Here is a 22,471-nt window from a genome sequence, read left to right on the forward strand (position 1 = left end):
CATCCTATCCTATCCATCCCATCCTATCCTATCCTATCCCATCCTATCCTATCCTAAAGGCATTTCAAGAAGGGGACTGCCCCTTGCCGGGGAGGTAGACCTGTAACTCTCATTAATATTCCCCCAAATGAGGAATATCCTTTGGGGGGAGGGATGGTTTTTTTTAAAAGGGTCAAGAACGGCTCCATCAATGTTCTGCCTCTTTTGATGCTGCCACGGCCAACGTCTGGACTTTTTTGACTGCTCCGGAAGAATATGATGAAGAAATCACTTTAAGACTTGGGCTAAATAAAAGAGTTTTTTTAAATAACAATTTATTATCTAATAAAAGAGTTTTAATCAAGAAAGGCTGCATTTTTAAAGCAGAATAAAAGGCAGCAGAAAAACCATTGGAGTTCAGTGGAATTCATTTTTCCCCAGATAGGCATATATTACTAATTTCTAAGGTTTTAAGGATTAAGTGACTGTGAATTAAATGGCTACAGCTGTTAGGATGGACAGACCAATGGACATTAAGTGTGGGAAAATGGATTAAAAGGGCTGCAGAGACACAGACAGAAACAAGGCAGTTACACTGAACCCCGTTTTGTGAGATTATTTCAAACAGTAGTTTTCTCAGAAAAACCAAAAATCACACAAATATTACAAATTTTAAATGTGCATATATTTTCCACTGATTAGCACTAGTTTTCTACTACTCCAGTTCAGTAAGACCTGACATCAATCTTCAGAATCAGGAAACTATGAAGAAAATCCTGAATTAATCCTCAGGTGTTTCAAAGCTGGACTGGTAGGAGATAAAAATGTCTGGACAGTCCTGGGACATTCTGGATCCCCCTGAATATTTCCTATTCTTAAGAAAAGTCAGATGTCTCCTATTTTTTCCCTTGAGAGAAAAAATGGGGTCTTTCCCCCTGGAGAAGGGAACCGATACAGAGACATGGAAGAGAGTATTTCTCACCTAGCCACAAAAACGCATTATCCTCAAAAGAGAGGTTGTCTCAAAAGGGCTGATGAAGTCAAAACTTAAAGGAAATGGAACGACAGTTCAAGGTTGTCCTTATCACCAATCTGGCAGCTATGTTTATTCCAAATCCCAACCAGAATGGGATTTCTTTTTGTTTTCCCCTGAGAATTATTTCCTGGATGCTTTCCTCAAGTGACTGGGACAAAGTCTCTAATTTCTTCTTGACCTGGGTGTGATTGCCCTCTTGGATCTGCAGGGTTGGTGCACCCCTGCCTATAAATAGCTTAGGGGCCAGGCTGACTGGACAGTCTTGAGAAAAGGCATCTAGCAGGAGAAAGCAGAGGTGAGAATTTAGTATTTTTTAGTATTTATTCGATTTGTCAATCGCTTACAAGATACAGGTATAAGAATAAATATAGTTTTGAATACATGAGATAGATACTTATAAGCAAAATAGAAAGAAACCATAGGACAGGTTCGGTAGGCACATAGGTGCGCTTATGCACGCCCCCTACAGACCTCTTAGGAAAGGGGTGAGGTCGATAGTAGACAGTCTAAGATTAAAGTTTTTGGGGTTTGGGGAAGAAACCACAGAGTCAGGTAGAGTATTCCAGACATGGACCACTCGGTTGCTGAAGTTGTATTTCCTGCAATCAACTATGGTGTGGTTTACCTTGAGTTTGTATCTATTGTTTGCTCTTGTGTTGTTATGGTTGAAGCTGAAGTATTCATTGACAGGTAGGACATTGCAATATATAATTTTATGTACTATACTTAGATCGGACTGAAGGCAATATAGTTCTAGGTTTTCTAGGTCTAAAATTTCAAGTCTGGTGGCATAAGGTATTCTGCAAGGAGTAGAGGAGTGGAGAACTCTTCTTGTGAAATATTTCTGGACTTTCTCAACTGTATTAATATCAGATACGTAATGCAGGTTCCAGACTGATGAGCTGTATTCAAGTATTGGTCTAGCAAATGTTTTGTATGCCCTAGTTAGTAGTGTGATATTACCAGAGAAGAAGCTACGTAGGATTAGGTTAACAACTCTTAATGCCTTTTTGGCTACGTAGTTACAGTGGGCTCTAGCACTTAGATCATTAGAGATGAGTACTCCAAGGTCCTTGACAGAGTCCAGTCCAATAGACAGAGATGGTTTTAGATTGCGTAGTGCTTTTTCAACATTATCTTCTGTAAAATCGATATATATTAGATCATTGTAGTTGTCTGTGGTTCGACTAGGAAATACTGGGCATGATCCATTGCTGTTTACAAATACTGAGCCAAAGAATGCGTTAAAGAGGTTTGTTTGATGGTGTCGTTGTTGCAGTCTTTACCAAGACCTTTAGGTCCTTTCATGGGTGGGATGGACCTTGAGTCTTTTAGTTTGTTGTTTACAAAATTGTAGAAAGCACGGGTGGAATTGGTGCATAGAAAGTTTTCTTCTTGTTTAATGTGATAATTGGTTCATTCAGTTTTGATCTGGTGGCATAGATTTTTGTATGGGCTTTTGAAGTTGGCAATGTGACCAGATATGTTTTTTTGCCAAAGTGATCTCTTTTTGGATTGAAGCTTCCTTATTGTTTTAGGTAATCTAGAAATTGTTATTGGTAATGTGGGCATCCTTCCATGGCTCTCTATCATCTTCCGTTGGATCTTCCATCTTTCTTGAAGTTGAAGGAAAGATGGAAGGAAAAGGAGGAAGAGAAGGAGACGGAGGAAAGAGGAGAAGGGAAGGAGGGAGGGAGAGAGAGGAGAAACAGAGAGGGTGGAGGGAGAAGGCAAAAGCAAAGGACAGAGGAAGTACGGAAGGAAGGAAGGAAAAGGATACACTAAGGAAAGTGAAGAAGGAGAAGGCAAAAGCAAAGGACAGAGGAAGTATGGAAGAAAGGAAGGAAGGAAAAGGAGAGACTAAGCAAAGGAGAGAGGAAGTATGGAAGGAAGGAGAAGGATAGAGGAAGGGAAGAAGAAGGAGAAGGCAAAAGCAAAGGAGACGGGAAGGAAGGAATAGTGTTGCTACAGTCATTAAATCCCAATGATAGGAGGTCCCTCACGGCCATTTTAGGATCATCCACAGCCACCATTCATGGAGTTTTCCCTCTAAGATGGTGAAGGGGAGAGAGGGCTGAAGGCTGAACTCAGATCTTCTCCTGCCCATACTTGGTTCTCCACATCCGGCCCCAACCGAGGGGTCACTTACGCTCCGTCTCTCTTCCACCTTCTGTTTGGCCTTGTCCTGGTGGGTCCATCTCACTTATTGTGCTTGTGTTTCCGTGTTTTAAGAGAACAAGAGGATGGGACACCACACCTTCTGGGGATTCTGCCTCTTGGCCTGCTTGGCCGTGACCTCCTGGGTGGAAGGTGAGTGCCACCTGTTGAGCCAGACCAGTGGACACCTTGAGGGGGCCAATATCAGGAGTCGGGGGACAGCTGGAAGGAAGCTGGGAGACGGGGCCCTCTCTACCTGCCCGCTTCTTGCAAAGCTTGGTGGGCCCCCCTCCGTGTCCTCTGAAGGAGGCCCAGCCGGTGCCATTTTGGGGCAAAGCTTCAGGTGCCCTTCAACTGGAGAAATACCTTTCCGGCCGTCCTGGAGAGTGGCAGAGGTGTTGACAGAGTGGAACTGGGCTCCATTAGGTGTAAAGTTGGAGGGATGGATGATGTCAACCTCTCCTTCCAAAGCAGTTGCTCTAAAGATACTTCTTTGTCTCCGTCAGGTTCCCCAGGGATCCAGGGACGAGCCAAGTGTCCCGAAGAGGCCGTTTATTATCGACGCTATTGCTATCAACCGGTTGATATATCCCTCACCTGGGATGTGGCCGAGGTCAGTGTGCTACACCAAGTTTTGACAGCCCCATCAGGGAGACCAGGATTGCCCTTAACTGAGATTGGCTCTCATAGCCGCATAGTGCAAAGATCTTTAGGCTTCCTAACCTTACACTTCAGTGAATGAGGAAGGTATCCGTCTGAACTGTTTCCGCTTATCATCGTATTTCTCAGGATTTTGTTACTCTCTTTTTCTGTTACTCTCTTATACTGTTACTCTATTATTGTGTTATTCTCTTCTGTAGTTCTGTTACTCTCCTCTTCTGTTGCTCTGTAGTTCTTTTACTCTCTTAGTGTGTTACTCTTACTTTGTTCTGTTATTCTGTTACTCTTTTTGTAGCATTCTCAATGGACTAATCCGAAGTCTTCACTCCGGTCCGTGTTTTTAGCGGGAACACGGACCTATTGGCTGATGCCGTTTGACAGCCGGCTATAAAAGGAACTGTCAAGCGGCATCAGCTGTCGCCGCCAGCTGGCTGCCTTGTTAGCGCGGCAGCCGCGGCAACCCTTTATTGTGGCAATGAAGTTACAGTTGAAGTTTGCTCCGAGTTTTGCCTCAGGTTATTACCGCCGCTCTACAACACTTTTGTTCTGTTACTCTAGTAGTTCTGTTACTCTCTGACTGTGTTAATCTCATACTCTGTTATTCTGTTACTCTGGAATTCGGTTTCTCTCTTATTCGGTTTCTCTCTTATTCTGCACTTCTTTCTCTTCACGCCTGCAGATCGAGTGCCAGCACCTGAGGCCTGGAGCCCACCTGGCCACTTTTCGGACCGCTGCTGAGGAAAAAATTGTCTCCTCCCACATCAGGCGCTCCAGCACCACCACAGATGCCTGGATTGGGATGCATGCTGTGCGAATGCCCAAGGTAGGCCGGTCTTTGGTCTCCAGTCCCTCTCCTCTCACAGACCACCGGATACTCCGGCCACCCATTGACATTCCTCTTTCCTTCCAATCCTCTGTGGAAAGTCCCTGAGGATTTTGTGGCAGTGGGACCAGTTCTGTGCCACTGGGACCTGTGGGCGGCCCTCAAGACCAATATCTGGGGGTGGCTCCGATTGCGGAGAAGGACGTTCTCCCCAAATGTCCCTTTTCCGCCCCAATAGAAACTCACCTGGGAATGGATCGATGGGACCACCTACACCCCAGGATCCCTCCTCTGGGACAACCGGGCCCCCAGCACCTCTCTTTCCACTGCTGAATGCATCTCCGTCACCAACATCCATATACCAGGAAGTACGGCTCAGTCTCTCTTCAGAGAAAGAGGGGGAGGGGAGAAACGAGGAGGGGGGAGCTGACTTTTCCTTATAAGGGCATTTCAGGGGCCCCTCCCCAGGAGGTTGGTCTCCCTTCCTTCCTCCCTCCCTCTCTCTCCCTCCCCCTTGCCTTTTCTTCGTTCCCCTCCCTTCCTCCTTCCTTCCCTCTTTCCTTCTTTCCTTCCTATCTCCCTTTCTTCCCCCTCCCTCCCTTCTTTTCTTCCTTTCCCTCCCTCCCTCCTTCCTTTTCTTCCTCCCTCCCTCTCTCTCCCTCCCCCTTGCCTTTTCTTCGTTCCTCTCCCTTCCTCCTTCCTTCCCTCTTTCCTTCCTTCCTTCCTGTCTCCCTCCCCCTCCTTTTCTTCCCCCTCCCTCCCTTCTTTTCTTCCTTTCCCTCCCTCCCTCCTTCCTTTTCTTCCTCCCTCTCTCTCCCTCCCCCTTGCCTTTTCTTCATTCCCCTCCCTTCTTCCTTCCTTCCCTCTTTCCTTCCTTCCTTCCTGTCTCCCTCCCCTCCTTTTCTTCCCCCTCCCTCCTTGTTTTCTTCCTTCCTTTCCCTCCCTCCTTCCTTTTCTTCCTCCCCCTCCCTCCTTCCCTCCCTCAATGGCATCCTTCAAGCAACTCAAATGGTGATTTTCTTCATCCCAAGTCTAACAGCCTTTCTGGTCCTTCTCCCCTCCAGACGCAGCCAGGTGGGTCCAGCGCACCTGTACCACTGCCCTGCCCTTCATCTGCAAGTACAGATCTCCCTTCTAGGTCTAACCACCTGTGGAGGAGGCGAGTGGGCAGCCTCTTCCTCCCTGGAGAACATCTATGGTGGCTTCTGCAGCGCCCCGATTCCACCAACGTGCCTACCGTCCCTGTCCTATTGTTTCTTTTTTTCCTCTCTCTTGTTCATAACCATTTCATGTATTCATAACTATGTTTATACTTATACCTGTTTTCTTATTGACAAAATGAAATAAATAAATAAAATCAACCTCCTGAGCCTTCTTGACCGTCTTCCTCCCAATAGGACAACCAACCTCACTTCCTGGTGTGCCCTGGTGCAAAGTTGCACCCCCTCCTGTGGTTCTTGCTAATCGTGGGTGGTTGCTAACCTGAATGCTTCTAAGATGTTTGCACCTGTGTTTCTATTCTACTGTAAGCTGCCCAGGATCACCTGGGATGCTTGGCTGCCTGTAAATGGATCAAATAAATCAATAGCAAACTGCTTCTTGGGGTTACTGGACTAAAATGGAAAAGGTCCTTTCTCTTTTGGTCACCGTAGGTTACTTTGGCCCTTATTCCGCTGCCAAGAGAATAGATGTGAAGAACACAGCTACTACACACCCTTCTCGGTGGGTCAGTGTGACCCCCCCCAGAACTTGGTTTGCAAAGAATTTGCGAAGCCATCAGTCCAAAGGTACAAGGATGGTCGTGTGATCTTGGCGGGAGCCAAAGCACTCTCTTTTTGGTAATTTTTTTTAAAAAATATTTAAGGTACATACAATTCCTCTTCCATTTAACGGTGTGGGTACAAATACCTTGTGCAATAACAATTAAAATTTACATCCATGTTCATTACTTTGGTATTCATTCTCTATCCTATTCTTATCTTATTAATATACACAACATCTCTATTACTATAACACTCCTCTTCTTAACATGTTTAATTCTATAAACCTTTTTTTTTCTATATTCCACTAATATATTAGCTATTTCTAGCTTTCATTTCCTAAACACCGTCTCTATCAGGGGAGATTGCATTGGCTAGGTTGAAGCAGCTTCGTTCTCCCCTTCCTTCCTTCTCCTCCTCTCTGTCTCTCTCTCTTTCTCTCTCTCTCTCTCTCTTTCTTTTTCTCTGTCTCCTCCTCCTTTCTTGCCCCCCTTATCCTCCTTCTCCATCCCACAAACCCCATCCCCCTTTCAGCCAGTGGTTCAGACCGGTTTGTCCAAACCGGTAGTAAAAAACGCCTCCCACAATCACAAAACTGGTAGTGGAACAGGTAGGATCGCACTGCTGCTTCCAGCACCGATGATATTCCTTCACTGGGTCCCAAAACCTCTACAAGAAAGCCACCAAGTTCAGAGGTCCCCGGGGACACCCCTTGCTCCAGTTCCATCCTGGGCTACAGATTCTCTTCTGTCAGAAGCAACGGCAAGTTAGAAAGATGGTTTGATCTTTGTCTGCAGACCTGAGAAGTTGGGGACCATCAGCAAACTATCGGGGCATTTTGGGAGAAGGGAGCAAACCTATTGTGTCCAAGCTGAGATCTGAACTTGGTGAGCCCCCAGATAATATTTTTTTAGGGCGGGTGGGTGAGATATGATTGTTGCTTCCTTGGAGCCTGAATGGAAGTTGGCTAAGAGCTTTTGACTCAAGACTTGTGAAGACAATGACCTAGCAAAGTGTATTTGCATCAGCTTCCGTATCCTACGGCTTGAGTTGAAATTCATATCTTGGTCTGTTCTATCCCTTAGAGGCTGCGAGACAACAAAGCAGAAATGACATCAATGTCCTTGTATTGACAGTTACGGGATTGTAAACGTCTCTCTCTCTCTCTCTCTGTGTATATGCGTGTATGTGTGTATAAATATAATGGGGGTTATGTAAAACATTTTGCAATATGGATTGAGCAAAGATTTGAGGGACTGGCATTTGATGACCAAATCAATCTGGCCTCGGATCGTTTAAAAAATTACTTCCTTCTTCCCTCTCATCTTCTTCTTCCTGGTTTCCTTTCCAAAAGGAAGAAGACAACTTCGGGCTTGTGGCACTTTGTGTTGATGCTTTGTGGTGTTTTCTCTTTTGGAGGCTCCAGGGACCGGCTTCAACCATCGGACACTTTAAAAATGAAAGGCATAAAATGAATAAGATGAGCTGCTCCCTGTGAAAAGTGTTCAAAACCCGAGAAGTGACGGTGCCGAGCCTCCCACACCAGCAAAACCTCGACTAGACTCAGACGACATGTTGATCTGCTCTGAGAAATAATTTCTACCTGTTTTTAACACAACCCACAACGCTTAATTATTCTGTGGCTTAGTGTGTCATGCAGAGGAAGCCAAGATGGTGGGTTTCATTTTGTGGCACGTGCAGAAAGGAGAGTTTAATTTGGTCCCAAATTAAAAGAGTGAAGTGGAAAAGCCGCTTCTCTCTCTCTGTCTCTCTCTGTCAGATCCGTGTATCTGTCATTTCTTCAGTGGAAGATGAAAAAGGGGGGGAAGACTGATAAAAAAATCCTTTCTTGATGTAACTTGAATATATTTAATCTTATATCGAATTTGTATAACCCAGACATGATACAATGGAGGGGAAAAAAGCCAGATGGCCAGAACCTATCACCTCTGAGAAACACAGCCAGGAGATGAGAAGATCATACAAATTCCACAGTGAGATGTGTCCTGGGAACCTCTGGAAAAGTTCGTTTTAAAAAGGGGTAGGGGGGAAATTAGGTATACCCTGGGAAACTGAAAGAAGGGGTGGAGGGGGGAAATAACATACTGGCTTTTGTTTCACCAAATACACATCGAGATAAGGGGAGGGGTTCTAAACTCCCTTATCTATCCCTGTATGCCTGAGGGACCTCAGACGCTGCTTTGAACTCGTACATGAATTGTCTCATCTCAATAAAGGATTCATTTTTGATACGTTTGGTGTTCAGAAGTTCATTCTTGTTAACTGAATGGGAAAAAGTTCTGTAGCCTGACACTCTCTCTGTGTCTCTTTCTCTGTCTCTCTTTCTTTGTTTGTCTGTTGGTCTGTCTCTCTCTCTTTCTCCTTCTCCCTCTCTCTCTCTCTCTCTCTTTCCTTGGGCTCATCAAAACACAAGAAGAACACGGAGGCATGAAGTCAAACGGACAGGAGGGATGTTGGGAAGCCATGTTAGAAAGTTGGACTTCACAGAAAGAGCCGTCAAAGCTTGGAACCAGCATCCAGCACAGGGGATGGGCCAGTCCTCAGTAACTGAGTTTGAACATGGCTGGGATAAAGACACGTCCAACATCCAGAAGAAAAAAAAAATTAAGAAGTAAAATAAAACCACATCAATTGCGATGGACCACGAGGTATTTTCTGGCTGTTCAGCTTCCTATCCTTCTGTGTCGTAGGGAGTTTGCAGTGAAAACACCTGTGTGGTTTATGGTTCGGCTTTTCTGGAAAATCCAACCGCTCGTTCAGCAGATTCTTAACCCGGGTTGAGGTTTTGGGCTGTTGTGGGAAGGGAGCGAAGCCTCCCTGGGGAGGATGCTGGGAGCTGTTCATCCCTGCAGCTCCTGAAGGGAAATTTGAGAAATCTCGCTCACAGAGAAAATCAGCCTGCCTACAGCGACCCCAAGACCCAGGTGCTCGCTCTCTCTCTCTCTCTCTCTCTCTCTCTCTCTCTCTCTCTCTCTCTCTCTCTCTGTTAGCCATGTGTCCCTGGTGCTGACCCCTTGCCGGGCTGGATGGCCTCAGGGACGATTACAAATCGCCGGATTTCTGTGTGAGATTTGTCCCGCCAGAATGTAAATCCTGTTGGATTAAAGTTCTTTTCTGCGACTTCCTTGTGGTTAAACCAAATTTTTCCCTTCTGAAGCAATTTCCTCCTCCCTCCTCTCTCCCTCCCCCAAGAAATCCACTCACCTCCCACCCCGGCCTTCCCTTGCCTATAAATGCCTCCATTCCCTGAGCAGACTTGCTACCTGGGGAGGCAAAGGGACAGGTGAGTGCGACTCTCCCACCTGGGGGCACCTGACAGGTGAGGCCCCCCTACATCAGGTCGCTCTGCGTCTCTTTCTCCAACAGAAGGGAATTCTTGCAGGGGCTGTGCAGGATGCCCAGGTGCAGCAGGAGATCTGGGGGAGGCAGGAAGCAAAGGATCTAGAGAGATCTCTGGGGAAGAGAAAGAGACGTACAGGAGAAAGAGATTTCCAGGGAGGCCCCTCCTGCCCTTTACAGAGCAATGCAGGATCCACCGTGACCCGCCAAGGCTGCTGGATGACCCAAGGAGGGAGAAATTAGGTCCAGCTGGGCACATGTAAAAATGTGAAACAAAATTTTTTAAAGGAAGTGGGATGCAACATCCAACCCGGGACGTTGGGTCGCCCTTCCTTTAATATTTTTTTTTTTATTATGCATTTTTCGTTATTATTCATCATATTTCCAATTTTACCACGTCAGTCTACTGGTTATATCCAGTCCTTTTTTTTTTACATTATAGCATACATCCTAGTTATAACTATTATTCTCGTAGTCCCATAGTCTCTTTTGATTACATGGTGTTGTACATCGTACTTATAACTATTATTTTCGTATGCGCGCCACAGTACGCTGTTACATTTATCATTCGATGCATTTTAAACTGTATTTATGTACAATCCAATAGCGGCATTGCTTACATTGTGTATTCTTACATATTTCATTACATATCTGTATTTATATTTTCTTGATCTTCTTTCATTATTGAATACTAATCTCTGCACCTGTTTATTTAGCCATTTATGCAATGTATCCCATGTGAAGTAGCATTCTGCTTCCTCTTTACCTTTCAGTTCCGTTGTTTTAGCCTGTCCAGTTCAGCACATTCTAATATTATTTTTATTTCCTTCTCATCTGTGGGGATACTTTCATTTCACTCCCCTTACCACCAGCCTAGTCGCTCTCCCACTTCTTCCCTCTTTGTTCTTCTCTGCAGGGAAGGAAGGAAGGAAGGAAGACCATGGCGCAATTCATCGTTGTGAGCTTCAGCTTGCTGGTCGTGGCCCTCTCCTTAAGGGGTGAGTTTCAGCAGGGAGACCGTGACAGAATCACAGAGTTGGAAGGGACCGTAAAGATCTTCTAGTCCAGCCCCTGATCAGGCAGGAAAGCCCGTAACATTCGGGAGAAATGGCTGTCTATTGTTGCCACATCTGACTGGCTTGGGAAGCGTCACACTTTTTACTTATTTTTTTTTATCCCACCTTTATTATTATTTTTATGAAGAACTCAAGGCGGCGAACATATTCAACATACCTTCCTCCTCCAGTTTCCCCCACAGCAACAACCCTCTGAGGTGGGCTGGGCATACACACAGAGAGGGGGGAAGGGTCCAAAACCACCACCACCGGCTTTCGTGCTTAAGGCAGGACTAGAACTCCTGGTCTACCACTTTCTAGCCAGGTGCCCTAACCACTAGGCCAACGTGGGTCAGCTGGGACTTGAGGCATGAAAAGGTTAATCTGTCTCTTGGAGGTTCCTTTGCACCATTCACTGAATGATAAATCAACCCGGGTGGAAAGAGTCACACAAGATATGAAGCTTCCAGGGAATTCACCAGGACCAACCAGGGGTGGACTTCAAAAATTTCAGCAATGGGTTCTCTGCCCAGTTGCTGGGTGGGCGTGGCCATGGTGGGCGTGGACTAGGTGGCCTCCTGCACCACGGCGGGGCGGGGCCGAGGCTTTTCTGCCCTCCACGGGCTCCGTAGGGTCTCTGGAAGCTGGAAATGGGCTCGTTTCTGGCTTTTCCAAACTTTTAGGAGGCCCGTTTTTTGCATCCTCCCAGGCCCTGTATTCACCTGGCATCCAAAACTGGCTGTGTGGGGACCCCCGGGAGGGGTAGAGCCAGCCAGAGGTGGGATTTACTGGTTTACCAAACTGGTCATTAAAACTGATTAAAATTAGCTACCGGTTCACTCGAACCAGGGCGAACTGGTAGCCGCTCACCTCCCCGCCGACTCTAACCAAGGTTTGGACAATCTGCAAATATCACAAAAGGTCAGCTGCAATTTATCGTCATCAAAGATGTTTGCAACTTAGCAGGCGAAGCATGTTCTGCAGCTCCAGCCGTCTCCTCTTCCTCCTCTTCTCCTGGCCATCTTCTCATTGCGCTCTCTCTCTCTCTCTCTCTCTCTCTCTCTTTCTTTCTCTCTCTCTCTTCTCCTACATAGACACTGGAGCTGATCACCATTGTCCTCGCGGTTGGGCCTCCTATAATGAGTTTTGCTACATGGTCTACAACAGATCCGTGACCTGGAACAATGCAGAGGTCAGAAATGTTTGCGAATCTCTTAGCCCTGGTAGGGGAGAAGTCTAGGCAGAGCCCCGAAGACCCTCAAAGACCCCTCTGGCTAAGCTGGTAGAGGCCACCAGGCTGGGATGTCTGCATCCATGGCAAAGACGAACCTTCTTCCGGTAGCTTGAAATCCGGATATTTTGAGGACTTTTCCTCGGAGTCCGTTTGAACGTCCCTTCTCCAGCCTTTGAGCCAGCAGGAAACGGGACCAGGGTCAACCTTGCTGCCCAGAGCTGACAATTCCTCCCCTGCCTCTGGGCATAAGATAGGAGGGTGGCAGGAGGACCCAAAATTGCTGGGGGCGGGCAACATGCGAACCCTGTAAACTGCTTAGAGAGGGCTGTAAAAGCACTGTAAAGCGGTATACAAATCTAAGTGCTTATTGTTTATGGGTAGCATACGGGGCCGATTACAAAGGACGGTTTGCTTTCTTCCACGCCTGCCATAAATCCCCACTTTTCTTAATGTGGTTTTTTAGATTTGTTTTTAGTCTGGTTTTTTTTTTAACAAATAAGGTGGCCGCCACACACAGAATCGTCCTCTGCCCTTCATTTTTCCCCATAACAACAACCCTGCGAGGCAGTGGTGGGATTCAATTGTTTTTTACTTACTGGTTCTGTGGGCGTGGCTTGGTGGGTGTGGCAGGGTTTGGTGGGCGTGGCAGGGGAAGGATATACTGCAAAATCCCCCTTCCCTCCCCATCCCACTAACCTGCTTTTCAGCTCCGTTCTCCTGTGCAGGGCAACCAAAGGAGACACAGCCAATTGGCTGTGGGCATGGCCTGGTGGGCGTGGCGTTCTGTGGCCGTGGCTTGGTGGGCATGGCAGGGGAAGGATATACTGCAAAATCCCTCTTCCCTCCCCACCCCACTAGCCTGCTTTCCAGCTCTGTTCTCCTGTGCAGGGCAACCCAAGGAGACCCAGGCAATCAACTGTGGGCGTGGCTTGAGTGTGGCATTCTATGGGTGTGGCTTGGTGGGTGTGGCTTGGTAGGCGTGGCTTGGTGGGCATGGCAGGAGAAAGATATACTGCAAAATCCCCATTCCTTCCCCACCCCACTGACCTGCTTTCCAGCTCCGTTCTCCTGTGCAGGGCGACCAAAGGAGACCCAGCCGATTGGCTGTGGGCGTGGCCTGGTGGGCGTGGCATTCTGTAGGCATGGCTTGGTGGGCGTGGCAAGGGAAGGATACTACAAAATCCCTCTTCCCTCCCCACCCCACTAACCTGCTTTCCAGCTCCATTCTCCTGGGCAGGGCAACCCAAGGAGATCCAGCCGATCAGCTGTGGGTGTGGCCTGGTGGGCGTGGCTTGGTGGGCATGGCAGGGGAAGGATACTGCAAAATCCCTCTTCCCTCCCCACCCCACTAACCTGCTTTCCAGCTCCGTTCTCCTGTGCAGGGCAACCAAAGGAGACCCAGCTGATCAGCTGGGACTCAATGGGAGGCGGAGAATAGATATGGGGTTGGCGGGGCCAGTCAGAGATGGGATTGGCCGGTTCTCCGAACGACTCAACGTTTCCACTACCAGTTCTGCAGAACCGGTCAGAACTGGCTGAATCTCACCTCTGCAACAAAATGAGGATGGTGGCCAGGAGCACGCAATCAAATCCCGGCTCTTCTTCTCTCATAGAAACAACCATGCATACCTGCTTCTCGGCTAAACAAGCCTCTTTCTCACCTGTTTCTCCCTGCCAGAGATTCTGCCTGCAGCAAGAGACAGACTGCCACCTCGCCTCCATCCATAGCAAGCCAGAGGCAGCCTTCCTAGTCGGGCTGGCCTACCACAGGGCCAGCCCCGGGTCCAGTGTCTGGATCGGGTTGAACGATCCAGAGAAAGTAAGTCCTCCGTTCCCACGTTCGTCTTTATCGATTTATCTTGATGGGTTTTATTGACAAATCCTCCCAAGGGAGATAGGGAGCCCTCTGTTGAATGTTCTCGCCTTGTACAACACCGTGGAAAATAGAAAATGTCAGGGCTCCGGTAGTTGACCCCATTTAAATCATGAGTCTCTAGCCGGATTTTCAAAACCTTAAAGATTTATTCGGAGTAAACACATCTGGCACTGCTTGGGTGTAGCCGACTCTGAGACACAACAACATTCATTGTCACCCTTGACCCTGGTTCCTCTCCCATCTCCTGGGTGTATCATGATTCATATCCTCCAATGGGACACATCCATAGCCCAGAGTCATCAATCATTCTCTCCGGTTAGAATTTCGCACGGCAGAAATTTCAGTCCTCTAGTTACTATCTTTGAAAACATTTATGGAATGCACTTTCGATTTCCAAGCTGCCGCATTGCTCCCCCCTCCCTTTCTGTTGGCAACTCTAAAAAGACCATAGAAATATTTTGTGAGTTGACAGAAAACTTTTACTCCCATCCAGTCTCTCTCTCTCTCTCTCTCTCTCTCTCTCTCTTTCCCCTACCTAATCCTTCCTGCCCCGTTGAAGAACTGTTTGGTGTCTTGAAAGCCCCAGAGGGATGGATCCTGCCCTGGCCCCCATCCAGGGGTGGGCTTCAAAAATTTTAAGCAACTGTTTAATGAGAAAACGAAATACGAAATTGAAATAGGACAGACCAAAGTATAAATATGATGACTAGAAAGGTATTGAAACTTAGAAATATATATATGTATATGTATATATATATATATATGTTTTCTTAAGTTTTCACGGGTACTTACATGTATGGCATTCGGCTTTGCTCGGGCATTTTCCCACGTCATAGTAGTTGTGCTTTTAAAGTTGTAGCGACATTTCAGCAGAATCTCATCTGCCATCATCAGGCTTCTGTATGGCAAATGAGATTCTGCCGAAATGTTGCTACAACTTTAAAAGCACAACTACTATGACGTGGAAAATACCGAACAAAGCTGAATGCCATACATGTAAGTAAATATAAAAACTTAAGAATATATATATGTGTGTGTGTGTGTGTGTGTGTATGTATGTATATGAATATATGTATATATAATTGAATTTAGGAAGGAATGAGATAATTACAAGTAAGATTGAGAAAACTAAGGGAAGGGAAAAAGTATTGAGAAAATGTTAAAATAGTAATGATATGGAATAGAACACAAAGATGAATATGAAATTGAATTTGTGTCTGTATGGAGAAGTGACAGCCCGGGACCATGCTCTTCTCAAAAAAGGAAATTTTACTTGTATTATGTTTTGTGAAAACCCAAATAAAATTTTTATAATAATAATAATAATAAAAATATTAAGCAACTGGTTCACTGCCCGGTTGCTGGGTGGGCGTGGCCTAGTCAGTCTCCTGCACCACGGTGGGCGGGGGGGTGTTGCCCTCCCCGGGCTCCCGAGGCTGGAGATGTGCCCCCCCTGAGACTCCATGCACGGCCTGCACTTACCTGCCTCCAAAACGGACCACGTGGGGACTCCGGGGAGGGGAGGGGAGGGGAGAGGTGGGAGGGGCCAGGCAGGAGTGGGATTTGGAGGATCTCTCAACTGCACAGAATATTTGCTAGGGTCTCTCCCGAGCCCCCTGCGAACCCCCACCAGCCCTCCCCTGCCCCAATCTCAGCACCAGGGCCTCCTTTTCCTCTTGAGGGGCCCTTGGGTGGCCTCTAAACCTGATTGAAACTCTGGTGGGCCGTCGAGTCAGGGACTGCAGAGACTGGCTTGGGAGGGCTGTTCTTTCCTCTCCCCCCATAATTTTATGCAGAAATTCCTCCTTCCTGTGGCCAGCAGGTTTCCATCTTCTGCTCTGTTGCATTTTCGGTTCTTGAAAAATGCTTGATCTTATATGAAGAAGGGGAGTTTCCCTGGAGTTGAGCTCGGCTCCTGGTGACTTTGGGAATAGAAATATCAATTTCTGACACCAACAGAGGAGAAGTCTGGCTCTACCACCTTAGCTAACTAACTAACTAACTAACTAACTAACTAACTAACTAACTAACAACTAACTAACTAATTAAGTAACTGTTATAGGTGAAAATTTACCTTATACACCTAAGAATATAAAGAACCAGACAGGTTCCATGTTTGTTCTTAATCTGACCTTCTAGAGATCAGTACATTTATATAACTTGTTATTAACTTGCTATTCTGCTAAAGTTCTGTAGAATTGCAAAATATTATCTTCTTGGTTTGGTTTGAGATTCATGTCATTATCGGATTATTAATGATCTCTTGTGTAATCTTTTAAGTGAAAAACAAGAAATCTGATGAGAATGAAGATGAGAAAATTTAGGGGATTTTCATGGGTGCATGGGAGGAGTTACGAAAATCTAACTAACTGACTGACTAACTAACTAACTAACTAACTAACTAACTAACTAACTAATTAACTAACTGTTATATGTGAAGATTTACCTTATACACCTAAGAATATAAAGAACCAGACAGGTTCCATGTTTGTTCTTAATCTGACCTTCTAGAGATCAGTACATTTATATAACTTGTTATTAACTTGCTATTCTGCTAAAGTTCTGCAGAATTGCAAAATATTATCTCCTTGGCATGTCATTATCGGATTATTAATGATCTCTTGTGTAATCTTTTAAGTGAAAAACAAGAAATCTGATGAGAATGAAGATGAGAAAATTTAGGGGATTTTCATGGATGCATGAGAGGAGTTACGAAAAACTAACTAACTAACTAACTAACTAACTAATTAACTAACTGTTATAGGTGAAAATTTACCTTATACACCTAAGAATATAAAGAACCAGACAGGTTCCATACTTGTTCTTAATCTGACCTTCTAGAGATCAGTACATTTATATAACTTGTTATTAACTTGCTATTCTGCTAAAGTTCTGCAGAATTGCAAAATATTATCTCCTTGGTTTGAGATTCATGTCATTATCGGATTATTAATGATCTCTTGTGTAATCTTTTAAGTGAAAAACAAGAAATCTGATGAGAATTAAGATGAGAAAATTTAGGGGATTTTCATGGATGCATGAGAAGAGTTACGAAAATCTAACTGACTAACTAACTAACTAACTAACTAACTAACTCTAGGATGCTTTTCCCTTCCTAAGTGTCCCAATTCCCAACAGCCCTGGGGTTTTGCTGGTGGTCTCCCACTCAAGGACTCACTGACGTTAACCCCTCTCCCTGCCTTTTTAAATAAATAAATAAATTTATGCAGAAGTTGCTCCTTCCTGTTACTGGCAGGTTTCCGACTTCTTCTCTGTTGCATTTTGAATTCCTGAAAAAGGCTGGGCTCTATGCAGGAGACAACGTAGCCCAGAATTGCATTTGGCTCCTGGCGATTTTGGGAATAGAAATATTATCTTCTGGCCACAACAGAACCTTCTCCTCGGTTGGGACTAACGCGGCTTCCCTGTCATTGCAGAGACGCGCCTGGCAGTGGAGTGATGGCTCCAGAGTGATCTACAGGTCCTGGATGTCAGGAGAGCCCAACAACCATGCAAACAACGAGTATTGTGTTGTGCTGTCAGCCTGGTCACGTAAGTCAATGTGGTGTTGCACATTATGTTAAGTCGAGGAGGGTGCCCCTCCCACGATGTGTTCTGACCCAAGCCTTGCTAAAATCAAACCAACACAAGCTGTGTTTAAAAGTAAACCTTCATAATGCGGCGCTGTGAATTCTGTGCGTTCACAGCCCAGAGTCATTTCAAACTAATTGTCCCGGATAAGAGCGAGCCCTTTTAAGGTTGTGAAAGGCTGCCAAGAACTAATTGCAGATAAATAATATCCCAAGCCAGAAGTTTCAAAAACAAACTGGAGCAAGCAGAGCTTCGATGAAGACTCTGAGCAGAAAGAACTTTGCTTCCTGCAAAGAAGCCAACCTCGAAGGTGGGTTTTTATCCCTTATGAGAGGGGCCACCATCTTCCAGCCTTACTCCCGAGTCACCCGTGCTGCTGCAGCTGCTCTTTCCTTCTAGCAGCCCTACGCACACTGTGCACAGGCTCCTCGGGGGCGTCTTCCTCACTGCTGCCAGCCTCCACGACCTCCGAAGGCAGCGCTCCACTCCCTGATGGTTCTGGCCCCATCCCTGCGTCACACGCAGGTCCTTCACCTGAGTCCTCGCTCTCCGAGACCTTAGCTGTCTGCACCTGCTGCTGGAGAACCACAACACAATGAGGACCCAAAAGGGGACCCTTCTTGACCCCCCCTGGTCCCTTGGGCACCGATGACTTTTGTTGAGCTCTCAGAGCTCTGAGCCACCACAGTCACACAATCTGTACGGATGAGGGAACTCAAAGCGTCCATGGGGACACACCATTAAAAAAAAAATGGAACTGGAGCGTTATATGAAAATTTTCACAGGACTATCAGCTCCTAATTAAGCCAACCAGCTCCATCTCATCCTTGTTCCGAAAGGCCACCGTTGTCACAGGAGATCTGTCTCTTTCTTCTTCTTTCACTTGCTCAAATATATAGCCATCTTGCAACACCCCATTGCAGTGAGATGAATCTCAGCCACATTGTGTGTGTGTGTGTGTGTGTGTGTGTGTGTGTGTGTGTGTGTGGAAGAGAGAGAGTAACACATGCCTGAACAGCCTGGAGGCTAGTTTGGTCCACTGCCTAAGACTTCAGGCTAGAAACCGGAAGACGGTGAGTTCTAGTCCCATCTTAGGCACCCAAGCTGACTGGGTGACTTCGGGCCAGGCCTCTCCCTGTGCCCAACCCACCTCACAGGGTTGATGTTGTGGTGAAAAGACGGAGGAGGAAGGGATGTGCCAGCGTTCCCGCTAACCAACTCCAAACCAATAAACTCCAGGACAATCAATTCCTCAACGTTCCATTTTATTAGAATTGTCATCTTGGCACATTAGAGGGAGGTGGTGGCTCAGCGGCTCAGACGCTGAGCTTGTCACTCAGAAAGGCCGGCAGTTCGGCGATTCGAATCCCTAGCACCACGTAACAGAGTGAGCTCCCATTACTTGTTCCAGCTTCTTCTTCTTCTTCTTCTTCTTCTTCTTATAATTCTTATCGTTAAGTGTTATACCTGATGATTCTTGACTCTTGATGAATGTATCTTTTATTTTATGTCCCTGAGAGCATTTGCATCAAGACAAATTCCTTGTGTGTCTAATCACACTTGGCCAATTAAGTATTCTATTCTATTCTATTCTATTCTATTCTATTCTATTCTATTCTATTCTATTCAGTGCTCAGATATGAAAATAATGTTCCACATGCAATTGTCTGTTACTAGAAGGTATTTTTTCATTACTGTTGTACTTAATTTTCTACCAACTGCGCAGAGAACTGGTTGTTAAATTATTTGAAGACCACCACCAATTCTATTCTATTCTATTCTATTCTATTCTATTCTATTCTATTCTATTCTATTCTATTCTATTCTATTCTATTCCTTCTGTTCTATCTTCTCTTCTCTTCTCTTCTCTTCTCTTCTCTTCTCTTCTCTTCTCTTCTCTTTCTCTTCTCTTCTCTTCTCTTCTCTTCTCTTCTCTTCTCTTCTCTTCTCTTCTCTTCTCTTCTCTTCTCTTCTCTTCTATTCTATTCTATTCTATTCTATTCTATTCTATTCTGCCAGCCTAGCAGTTTGAAAACATGTAAAAAACGCAAGTAGAAAAATAGGGACCCCTTTGGTGGGAAGGGAAGAGCGTTCTGTGAGCCTTTGGAGGCATTTAGCCCTGCTGGCCACATGACCATGAAGGCATTTTTGGACAGTGCTGGCTCTTCAGCCTTGTAACGGAGATGAGCGCTGCCCCCTAGAGCCAGAAATGACTAGCATGTATGTGCGAGGAGAATCTTTACCTTTACCTATGGGCACACCTGGGAAAACCCAAATCTGAGAGTTCCGGGTTTTCCCTCCCCCAAAGGATCCGTCCTCTGCACACACCAGTCCACCCCACGGCCCAATCAAATCTCCGCCCCAACTGGAGACCTCCCTCCCGTCACTCCCTTCCAGGCACAGGGCAACACCTAGCGGTTTGAAGGAGTCCTTGACTCCGCGGGAGAGAAGGTGGTTGCGTCTAAACTTCTACCTCACTATGAAATCCCTCCGCCCAAATTCCCAGGCACTAGATATGGCAGCCTGGAAGCTTCCAAGTACAAAAAATGGCTTCCGAGGCTGACAGTCTGTTGGATTCGTTCATTGCGTTGAATTCTTTGTAAAATGAATAAACCCAAGATACAAATTTTTTTTAAAAAAATAAATTGAATTTAAAAATGGACAAAAGAAACATGATGGCACCCAGGTCACAATCACCTGCGGAAACCCCACCCCACCAGCCTGTTTTAACACATGTGGTTCTCCACTTGTGTTATCTTCACGTCCTCCTTCCACTGAGGGAGGAGCCGTAGAAAAGATCTGGGACTCTCAGGTGATCCAAATTTCTCTTTTGCTGCCCCAGGTTATGTCGGGTGGAATGATCAGGACTGTGGGTCCAGGCATAATTTTGTCTGCAAGTTCCAGCCAAGGACCGAGAGGAACACCGCCGATGTTACAAACGGGAAGTAATGAAATCCTACTTCCTGTTGAAACCTCTTCTCTGCACCCTGTCGCTTCGTGGATGCTTTCTCTCGCTTGGATCTGACTTTGCTCCTCCTCGTATGGCCAGAAGGTCAAATAAATTCTGATTAAGCATGACTGGCCTTGTTTATTTTGGAGACCCAGGAGACAGTTGAGGTCCAAAGCTCAGAACCCCCCAAGTCTTCTTCATGGCGAGGCTGAGATTTAAGCGGGGGAAGGATGACTCTTAAGTAGGACCATCCCTTGATGCCAAGATGCTTTATTGATGTCCTCCTCATTTGAACCAAAGGATTTTGGAATCTGCTGGGCCTTAGCACCTCCTTTCCTGTCCAACCCCACCCAAAAAAGACCTGACTGGCCCCACTGGTCCCCACTCTGGACATGAAGGCAGCATCCTGCTAAAAATGACACGGGGTGAGGATGATAGGCTGGGTCCACGAAGCGCCGGTTGTTGAGTTTTCCAACTACCACTTGGATGCCTGCTCTAAGAGATTTGGGGGTTCCTCTTTTTTTAAAAAAAAAAAATAAATTTATTTATTCAAAATTTAAAAAATTTAAAAAGGAGAAACAAGTTCTCACATTGTGATATCATACTGTGATATCACACTGTGATATCATTCTCACAGTGATATCATAGCAGTGTATAGATTTTTTTTAAAATAACGATTAGATTCATTTACCATCAGTATATCTATAACTAGTTTACTCATTCCTTGATTACTACACTACTGTTAGATTACAATACTTATTTATCTACATTACTTTAATATATACATATAAATCGTATATCATATTCATCTTTAAAATGTCTTTAGTCACTTTCACAAACATCTTTACTCCTTTTCCTTAACCATTTATACCATGTATTCCATATCATAAAATCTTCTTCTTCTTCTTTACTGTTTTTCAATAACACGGTCTGATCATTTCTACACATTGATGTATCTTATTAATTCCTGCTAGATCTGAGGGTCAGTCGTGGTCAGTTTCCAGTTTTGAGCGAGAGAAATTCTTGCAGCGGTTATAATATGTAGCATTAGGTGTCGGTATTTCTTATCCCGTGTCGGTTCTCACATACCTAGCAGAAAGATCTCTGATTTGAACTTGATCTTTCACTTCGTTAAGATAAGATTCCTTATCTTATGAGCCCCGAGATTCAGGGGTGGGGCTGCTGGGGGCTGGCAGAGTTTTGGGAAAGCCCCTGGCTGAGATTCTGTGCAGTTCAGAGAACCTCCAAATCCCACCCCTGGCTGGCCCCGCCCACCCTACCCCGCCCCTTCCAGGTGTCCCCACGTGGCCCGTTTGGGATTCAGGGCATGCGCGGAGGCTCGGGGAGTGTGAAAAGCGGGCCTCCCGGACATTTGGGAAGGGCAGAAATGGGCCCATTTCCAGCTTCCAGAGAGCCTCCGGACCCTGAGGAGGCCATTTTTGCCCTCCCGGAGGCTCAAGGAAAGCCTCCGGAGCCCGGGGAGGGTGAAAACGTCCCCTCTCCTGCCATGGTGCAGGAGGCCAACTAGGCCACGCCCACCATGGTCACACCCACCTAGCAACCAGGCAGAGAACCCCTTGCTAAAAATTTTGGAGCCCACCGCTGCCAAAATTGTGAAGAAATGGCATCTGGGTCGTCTCTATTGACTCCGTGGACTTTAATTGGCCTTCAGGAGGGGCACCTCAGGAAGGTGGCCCTAGCAAAAGTTCTCCCCTGCCAATTAAATCCAGAAACTATGGGCGAAGCTTACAAAGATTTATAGCAGGGCCACCACTGGTCAGTTAGATCTGGGGTCCCGCTCAGAACCGGGCCTCAGAAGTGGGCATGGCCATGAAGTTGTGTTGGTGAAAGTGGCACCAAGCCATGCCTAGATGACCTACAAGATCCTTTCCAACTCTGATTATCTGTTGTTTGTTAATACCGACCCTTGCTGTGCAGAAGTCTCGGGGATCTTGAGCTACAGACCTCTGAGTTTGAAAATAAAGGACAC

At 46.0% G+C, this 22,471-nt stretch overlaps 2 protein-coding genes across 3 annotated transcripts; both read left to right on the top strand.

Moving 5' to 3' along the window:
* Nucleotides 1-1,255: 1,255 nt before the first annotated feature.
* LOC113452371 (regenerating islet-derived protein 3-beta-like) lies at nt 1,256-6,070 on the top strand. Its single transcript, XM_087935402.1, has 7 exons — nt 1,256-1,310; nt 3,250-3,325; nt 3,679-3,785; nt 4,512-4,655; nt 4,894-5,023; nt 5,720-5,888; nt 6,018-6,070. Exons 2-6 carry the CDS (start codon nt 3,259-3,261, stop codon nt 5,791-5,793), a joined length of 522 nt encoding a protein of 173 aa, XP_087791528.1. The 5' UTR covers nt 1,256-1,310; nt 3,250-3,258; the 3' UTR covers nt 5,794-5,888; nt 6,018-6,070.
* Nucleotides 6,071-9,624: 3,554 nt separating this feature from the next.
* LOC113452369 (C-type lectin 1) lies at nt 9,625-20,609 on the top strand. 2 transcript variants are annotated; one of them, XM_087935427.1, is made up of 6 exons: nt 9,625-9,723; nt 10,692-10,773; nt 11,925-12,022; nt 13,743-13,883; nt 17,378-17,492; nt 20,374-20,609. In XM_087935427.1, exons 2-6 carry the CDS (start codon nt 10,716-10,718, stop codon nt 20,478-20,480), a joined length of 519 nt encoding a protein of 172 aa, XP_087791553.1. In that variant the 5' UTR covers nt 9,625-9,723; nt 10,692-10,715; the 3' UTR covers nt 20,481-20,609. The 2 variants fall into 2 exon arrangements, with proteins under 2 accessions (XP_087791553.1, XP_087791555.1); XM_087935429.1 differs by having other exon boundaries at nt 9,698-9,719.
* Nucleotides 20,610-22,471: the final 1,862 nt, after the last annotated feature.

This window comes from Pseudonaja textilis, chromosome 5 (genome assembly GCF_049901715.1).
Source record: "Pseudonaja textilis isolate UNSWEBS1 chromosome 5, rPseTex1.2, whole genome shotgun sequence".
NCBI lineage: Eukaryota > Metazoa > Chordata > Lepidosauria > Squamata > Elapidae > Pseudonaja > Pseudonaja textilis.